The sequence below is a fragment of the Arctopsyche grandis genome, unplaced genomic scaffold (genome assembly GCF_051622035.1).
Source record: "Arctopsyche grandis isolate Sample6627 unplaced genomic scaffold, ASM5162203v2 HiC_scaffold_46, whole genome shotgun sequence".
In the NCBI taxonomy this organism is placed as follows: domain Eukaryota; kingdom Metazoa; phylum Arthropoda; class Insecta; order Trichoptera; family Hydropsychidae; genus Arctopsyche; species Arctopsyche grandis.
In genome coordinates, this window is record NW_027518449.1 from 2,659,738 (window position 1) to 2,668,681 (window position 8,944).

Consider the following 8,944-nt stretch of genomic DNA (forward strand, 5'->3'; position numbering starts at 1 on the left):
AGGTTAGGTTAGGTTAGGTTAGGTTAGGTTAGGTTAGGTTAGGTTAGGTTAAGTTAGGTACGTATGTATGTTTGTATGTATGCATGCATGTTAAACCAAGTACATACCGGTATATTCATATCGGTAGATCTTTGTTTCTTAATGTGTGTAGAAACACCCTCCCCCCCCCCCCCCTTCCACGATAAATGTGGAATTACACTTGTAGCCCCAAAGTGGATTAAATCAAGTACATACCGGCATATTCATACATCGGTAGATCTCTTTGTTTCATAATGTGTGATGAAACAGTGGTGATTTAAAATAAATCACAAGACTTGTAGCCCCAAAGTGGTTTAAATCAAGCACCCACCAATTTAGGGTTGTTATTTCTTCCAAAATATGTTGGATAGATTCTGGTGATAATAGTTAAAGTAGAATATTAAGATTCACGGTTAATCATTGAATATTATTACCTTATCTCTACGAATAGTTCAATTGACAGCTATAGTAGAGAATAACTGTATTTATGAGACGAAATAGTGCAACTTTCTGAAACAAATGTCAAGTGCTGAAAACGAGGTAATAGAAGCTTCGACTTCCCAGTCGCATAAAGGTCGAAATCCAACTAGGGACGTAGAACCTATTAGAGACAGGTCAAGCTCTAGAATACATCAGACTCGAAGTCAGACTCAATCGATAAAAACATTAGCGAAAGAAAATAAAGTAGAAGTTACAATGACGTCAATAGAATTAAGGTATTCGGGCGCGTTTAAAAGACTACAGGAGAAAATAGACAGAATCTCCGAAATAAATGAAGGACAGTATCAATTTATTGAAAAAGCATACGACTATCTCCAAAAACTCCATTATGAGTATTTAGACAACATCACAGATATAGAGCAGGCGGATCAAATAGACGAAGAGTTCTACATAATCACAATGACAATTCAAAATCTTAAAGCAGCATTAGAGAGACAATCCATTCAAGATTGTAAACTGAAGGTAGAGCAAGCAACAATTAAATTTGCTAGAGATAAGTTACCGACGTTAACCATTCCCACATTTCAGGGAGATCCATCTGAATGGCAATCGTTTCAACAAGCTTTTAAGAATATAATAGGAAACAAAACGGAATATTCGAATGTCACGAAATTGCAATATTTGCATCAATCCTTAATCGGTCCCGCTTTGGCAGCTGTATCAGGTTTAGATATTAGCTCAGACAATTACGAAATAGCTTGGAGTATTTTAGACAAGCAATATAATTTACCAAGACTTAATCTCAAAACTAGGATTAATTCACTTTGTGACTTAAAATTAATCACAAGAGAATCACATATCGAATTGAGAAATCTATTGAATCAGGTAACAGTGTGTATTAAAAACATTGAATCGTTGGGTTACGCGAGAGAAATTTTAGATCCATGGGTAACATGTTTAGTTCTAAGGAAATTACCTTTTAATATAGTAAGAGACTGGGAAATATCGCTGGTTAGCAGAGAAATGCCACCATATGAAAGTTTAGAGACATTCTTGCAGAATAGATGTAATGTATTACAATCTACTGCATCTGTAACTACGGTGAAGGAATTCCCTCATAGTCGTCAAAGAATCATGAGAACTCATGTCGCGAACAAAAACCCATCAAGTAAGGTAAACGCATGCGCATTCTGTCGAAATAATCATTTCATAGGCAAATGTGATAAATTCAAAGCAAAATCCAGTATGGAAAGAAATGAATTCGTTAAATCTAATAACATGTGTTTTAAATGTTTAAATTCATCGCATAAGATAACAAATTGCAAGTCTAACTATAATTGCTTAAGGTGCAAACAAAACCATCACACTTTGTTGCATCAGGACGATACATTTAGTTCCAATAATACGGGAAGGAAGTCAATTAATGCTCATTCTACTCATTTCTCTCAAAGGGAGATAATTTTACCGACGGTACAAGTAGACATTATAACGTCCAATGGAACGGTCGTTAAGGGTCGCACATTATTAGATTCCGGCTCACAAGTCAACTATGTTACCACATCTTTCGCTAAGAAGAATAACTTCAAATTAGAGAAAATCTCTCAAAAAATTGTAGGTATCGCTAATCAAGAAAGTAGCATTCGTCACATCACCAAGGTGACCATAAGGTCTTCAACCACTAATTACTCAACCAAAGTGTTGTGTTTGGTATTACCAGAAATTACTGGCGAAATTCCAACTGTGAAACTGGATCAACAGTTAATTTCAATACCAGCGGGAATCAAGTTATCAGATCCCCTTTGGAATAAACCGACGCCAATCGATTTATTGCTCGGCGCCGAGATTTGCGTTCATGCTATGAAAGCAGGAACCATCCAGTTAGGAAAAGGTATGCCTATCTTAAAGGATACCGAATTCGGATGGACAATAGTTGGTCCATATCCCGAAGTAAATAATGCTCCAGGGAAGAGCCACATAGGCTTAAGTCAATTAGACAGTCACATTCAAAACTTTTGGATGATCGACCAGGTTCCTATGGTAAAACATCAATCTCTTGAGGAGAAAAGATGTGAGGAACATTTCCAAGCACACACATCACGAGATAAAAACGGTAGATTTTGTGTAGCTTTACCATATAAAAATTCCCCGGTAGTATTAGGAAGTTCATTGCACATTGCGGAGAAAAGACACAAAACTTTGGAAAGACGTTTTTTAGCCAATAATAATTTAAAAATGGAATACAATAAAGTTTTAGAAGAGTACATAAATTTAGGACATATGTCAGAGTGTGAACCCCCGGAGGCACATGAGGTTCATTGTTATTTACCTCATCACGTCGTGGTTAAGGAGTCTAGCCTTACCACTAAATATCGTGTAGTTTTTGATGCGTCCGCAAAGACAACGTCCAATATCTCACTAAATAATATTTTGATGGTGGGACCTAGTGTCCAATCAGATTTGTTAAGTTTACTACTCAACTTTCGACTCCATAAATACGTGATTACTGCGGATATTAAGCAGATGTACCGACAGATTCAAATAGCAGAGAAAAATAAAAATGTACAACGAATCATTTGGCGAACAGATCCCCAGAGTAAATTCAAGCATTACAAACTTAATACAGTAACATTCGGAACTGCTTCAGCCCCATTTTTAGCTACTAGATGTCTAAATCAGTTAGCAGAGGAGAATAGAAACAAATATCCCATCGCTAGTAAAGTGATCGAACGTGATTTTTATGTTGACGATTTGCTCACGGGAACTAATACTATTGAAGCTGGTAAATTATTAAAGGTTCAACTGGAAACCATATTATTATCAGCCGGTATGCCCTTAAGCAAATGGACATCGAACAACTCCGATATAATCACGGATGTTAAAGCTGACGATTGTTCAGATTTTAACTTCTCTAACGAATCACACAAAACTTTAGGTTTATTTTGGAAACCGCGGGAAGACGTTTTTGTATTTAAGGTTCAAACCGAAGTCGAGACTGAAAATATAACAAAAAGAAACTTTTTATCAGTAATTAGTCAGATCTTCGACCCATTAGGACTATTATCTCCATTGTTAATTAATTATAAGATATTAATGCAATCTGTCTGGCAACAAACCATTGGTTGGGATGAATTCATTCCTCAGACAATCTTCAAAAAATGGAAAGATTGTCAATTATCCAATACAGTCATGAAACTTTATAAAATTCCTAGATTGATAATACTAAATAATGTCATTAATATACAGGCACACGGATTTTGTGACGCATCCGAGAAAGCTTATGGTGCTTGTATTTATGTAAAATGTACTGATCAATTGGGAAATTCCAAATGTCATCTTGTGTGTTCTCGTTCGAGAGTCGCTCCGCTCAGTTTTGTAACTATTCCGCGTTTAGAGCTGTGCTCCGCTATGTTATTATCAAAGTTAATGAAGTCAACAATAGACCAATTAACAATTCATATTAATGAAAAATATTATTGGACGGATTCAACCGTCGCATTGCATTGGATTAGAGGAGAGTCATGTAAATGGACCACCTTCGTTGCCAATCGAGTGGCCGAAATCCAATCAATATCTCAACCCATTGAGTGGTACCATGTCTCCTCTACAGACAATCCAGCAGATTTAATTTCTCGAGGGACTCAACCATCAGAATTAAATCATAATTCGTTATGGTGGGACGGCCCTAGTTGGTTGAAATTAGACGAATCACGATGGCCTCGAAGACCTCCTGAGATCACAATAGATCTTCCAGAGAGAAGGGTAGTCACTAACGCTACCCTTGTGAGGGAAAATAATTGGATAGATAAACATTCTCATCTTCCAAGACTCCTTCGAGTTTTATCATATGTTCGTCGGCCACTAAGGAATAAACAATTAAACGTTAAAGAAAATAACGAACCGTCCGCTTTAGAATTAAAAGATGCTTTAAATAATTTGATAAGGTTATCGCAAATGGAATCATTTCCATTGGAATATCGTTTGCTGAGCAAGGGACATCCAATTCCCAGTAGCAGTAAATTAGCTAAATTGTCCCCTCTATTCCACGAGAATTTAATTTGTGTTGGAAGTAGACTTCCTCTGGGAACAACTCTATCAACGTCACCCATTATCTTGTCAAATAAGCATAAACTTACACACATGATTGTCCGAGATGCGCACTTGAAATATATTCACTTGGGTACTCAAGCCTTACTGTCGTTATTGCGGCAGACCTATTGGCCATTGGCCGGACATAATACTGTCAAAGGAGTGGTGCGTTCATGTGTCATTTGTTTCAGAAATAAACCACTGTCACACAATAGATTAATGGGATTACTCCCGCTTGAACGTACCACTGCGAATTTTCCTTTCAGTCATGTGGGGATAGATTTCGCAGGACCTTTTCCTGTGAAGAGTGGTTGCAATAAGAATTCTAAGATAATTAAGGGTTACGTTTGTGTCTTTGTGTGTTTTTCCAGTAAGGCAGTTCACTTGGAACTTGTCGGAGACTTAACGAGTTCAAATTTCTTAAATTGTTTAAGAAGATTCGTAGCCAGACGTGGCAGGCCCAATACGATATATTCCGACAATGCTACTAATTTTGTCGGTGCAAGTCGTGAACTCGTTAATTTAGTAAAATTAATTTACGAACGTCCTCATGAGGAGAAGCTACTACGGTATGTAGCCTCCGAAGGGATTCGTTGGAAGTTTAACCCGCCAAGGGCGCCTCACATGGGAGGGCTGTGGGAAGCAGCGGTTAAATCCATGAAGATTCATTTAAACAAGGTGTTAAAGGCCACCACCTTAAATTTCGAATCATTTTGTACGGTATTGACTCAAATAGAAGCTTGCATGAATTCCCGTCCTCTTAGTCCCTTGTCTTCGGATCCACTAGACCTTTTACCCCTCACACCTGGACATTTCTTAATTGGCAGATCCTTACTCGCTCTTCCAATGGAGGTTAAATATAACACTAATGTCCATGCCAATCTGCTTCAGATACAATTGACCACAGCAGCATTTTGGAAACGTTGGTCGGCGGAATATTTACATTCTTTGCAGTTACGACACAAATGGAAGAAGGACTCGAGCAACAATCTGAGTGTGGGTCAAATGGTCCTGTTAAAGGAGGAACACATGCTGCCAACCCGATGGGTCTTGGGTCGAGTCACTAAATTGTATCCCGGACCAGATGGCAGAGTTCGAGTCGTCGACGTCTTTACTGCCAGCGGAGAGTTTCGTCGGTCCAGTCATCTAGTGGCGCCATTGCCGATTCTACCACAAGGACCACTTGACAGGAAGGAAGATCAGCAAGAGGGAGGAGAAACAGCAGCTTCAATTCCGTCAACTTCGGTAGCTTAGTTTAACCCGAAGACACTACCCCCAACTCATATTACTTATTAGATGTAATCATGAGTTTAAATCATTCAATGTTAATAGTAGTACTCCGTAATTCACTTTAATTGTGTTGTGTGTATAATTTAAGCTATTTTCATTTTAACATTCGGCAGTATATATCTCCGAATTTAATCTAATCATTTTGTCTTTATAATATAAGACTTGTCTCATGTCATCACTCGGAAGGATTATATCCGAGTTTAAAATAAACTGTTCAAATTTGACAGTTAAAATTAGATTCATGATTTGTTAATGTTAGTCTCCAAGCCACACTTAATGGAGCATCTTAAATTATTTCATGTCTACTTAATTATAACCTGCCGGGAGTCATCCGCAGGTCTTATGTTTCTTGTTATGAAAACATAAGTTAACTCTTACTGTTTATAGTATTTATGTGAATCATAGAATAAGTAAATATTATAATACTGAACATTTCGATGTTTAACGTAGAGACATCTATAATCATAGTTCGCCTTCATTTCCTGCTTGTAGGAATGAATGAATGACTTTCCAATTTACTTTTAATTTAGCAATGTTTGTGCTACTTGTTGATGAAATCAAGTTAACTTAGGAGCATTACACTCACTAATCAAGTTTAGTTGATCGGTAATAGCTGATCTGTCTTGACAACTGTAACAGTGTCAACATTGTATTGTCTAAGTTAACATCAAGATGAGGAATGCTTAAGTTTTAAACCATATACAGTCCACTCTCTCTTCTTTAAAGTAAACTTATCTTGTAATGCTTATTCACAGCTTCAAAGGAGATTTCAAAAATTTTAATGTAAATAGAAACAACATTCACCAGAGGTATACCTATAAGTTGAAATATTACTGAACCAATAAATTGATTTTATCCTCACACTGGATGAGGCAAAGGTTTCATTATTCACCCTCTATTTAATTATTTTAAGAGCTATGATTTATTGTAAACGACTCGTCAGTAATGCTGTAACTCTGTAGAATAACTGTATTGTTCAACAGTTTTCCTATGTGGGACTATGTTCCGACTTTTGTAATGACGTGTGGCAAACAGTCTTATTAACTGATTGTCGATTGGCATTATTGACGAGTTGGCATTAGTGTCGGCCCAAGCGGAAATACGCGACGGTCGACAGAGTTCGAGCAGACGGCGTACGGACAACTTGTGTTCCGTACGCTCCGCTGAACCACCACGTGCAAATTTTACATTTCAATAAACTACATCAAACCATTATCGAAGTCTTTTCCATGAATGTATGTATGTATGTATGTGTTTGTGTATGTGTGTATTATGTATGTGTATGTATGCATGTGTGTATGCATGCATGTATGTATGTATGTATATATGTGTGTGTGTGTATGCATGTATGTATGTATGTTTGTATGTATGCATGCATTTACGTATGTGTGTGTGTGTTTGTGTATGTGTGTATTATGTATGTGTGTATTCGTGTGTTTGTATGTTTGCATGTGTGTATGTGGGTATTATGTATGTGTGTATGTGTGTGTGTATGTATGCATGTGTGTATTTGTGTGTTTGTATGTATGCATGCATGTATGTATGTATGTATGTATGTGTGTGTGTGTATGCATGTATGTATGTATGTTTGTATGTATGCATGCATTTACGTATGTGTGTGTGTGTTTGTGTATGTGTGTATTATGTATGTGTGTATTCTTGTGTTTGTATGTTTGCATGTGTGTATGTGTGTATGTGTGTGTGTTTATGCATGTATGTATGTATGTACGTATGTATGTTTGTATGTATGCATGCATGTATGTATGCATGTATGTATGTATGTGTGTATTCTTGTGTTTGTATGTTTGCATGCGTGTATGTGTGTATTATGTATGTGTGTATGTGTGTATGTGTGTATGTGTATGCATGTATTTATGTATGTATGTATGTACGTATGTTTGTATGTTTGTATGCATGCATGTATGTATGTGTGTGTGTTTGTGTATGTGTGTATTATGTATGTGTGTATTCGTGTGTTTGTATGTTTGCATGTGTGTATGTGTGTATTATGTATGTGTGTATGTGTGTGTGTGTATGCATGTATGTATGTATGTATGTATGTATGTATCTGTGTGTGTTTGTGTATGTGTGTATTATGTATGTGTGTATTTGTGTGTGTGTATGTATGCACGTGTGTATGCATGCATGTATGTATGTATGTATGTATGTGTGTGTGTTCGTGTATGTGTGTATTATGTATGTGTGTATTTGTGTGTGTGTATGTATGCATTTGTATATGTGTGTATTATGTATGTGTGTATGTGTGTATGTGTATGCATGTATGTATGTATGTATGTATGCATGCATGTATGAATGTGTGTGTGTTTGTGTATAGGTTAGGTTAGGTTAGGTAAGGTTAGGTTCGGTTAGGTTAGGTTAGGTTAGGTTAGGTTAGGTTAGGTTAGGTTAGGTTAGGTTAGGTTAGGTTCGGTTAGGTACGTATGTATGTTTGTATGTATGCATGCATGTATGTATGTATGTATGCATGTGTGTATTATGTATGTGTGTATGTATGTATGTATGCATGCATGTATGTATGTGTGTGTGTGTCTTTGTGTATGTGTGTATTATGTATGTGTGTATTCGTGTGTTTGTATGATTGCACGTGTGTATGTGTGTATTATGTATGTGTGTATGTGTGTGTGTGTATGCATGTATGTATGTGTGTACGTATGTATGTTTGTATGTATGCATGCATGTATGCATGTATGTATGTATGTATGTATGTGTGTGTGTTTGTGTATGTGTGTATTTGTGTGGGTGTGTGTGTGTATGTGTGTATTATGTATGTGTGTTTGTGTGTGTTTGTATGTTTGCATGTGTGTATTTGTGTGTGTGTATGTATGTACGTATGTTTGTTTGTATGTTTGCATGCATGTATGTATGTATGTATGTGTGTGTGTTTGTGTATGTGTGTATTTGTGTGGGTGTGTGTGTGTGTATGTGTGTATTATGTATGTGTGTTTGTGTGTGTTTGTATGTTTGCATGTGTGTATTTGTGTGTGTGTATGTATGTACGTATGTATGTTTGTATGTATGCATGCATGTATGTTTGTATGTATGTATGTGTTTGTGTATGTGTGTATTATGTATGTGTGTATGTATGCAT

The 8,944-nt window shown here is 36.7% G+C and overlaps 1 protein-coding gene across 1 annotated transcript; it reads left to right on the forward strand.

The window, feature by feature from the left end:
• The first annotated feature begins 218 nt into the window (after positions 1–218).
• On the forward strand, positions 219–7,059 carry LOC143921915 (uncharacterized). The gene is made up of 2 exons (XM_077445236.1): positions 219–5,397; positions 5,500–7,059. The coding sequence occupies exons 1-2, from the start codon at positions 538–540 to the stop codon at positions 5,797–5,799; spliced, it is 5,160 nt and encodes a 1,719-aa protein (XP_077301362.1). The 5' UTR covers positions 219–537; the 3' UTR covers positions 5,800–7,059.
• The last annotated feature ends 1,885 nt before the right edge of the window (positions 7,060–8,944 follow it).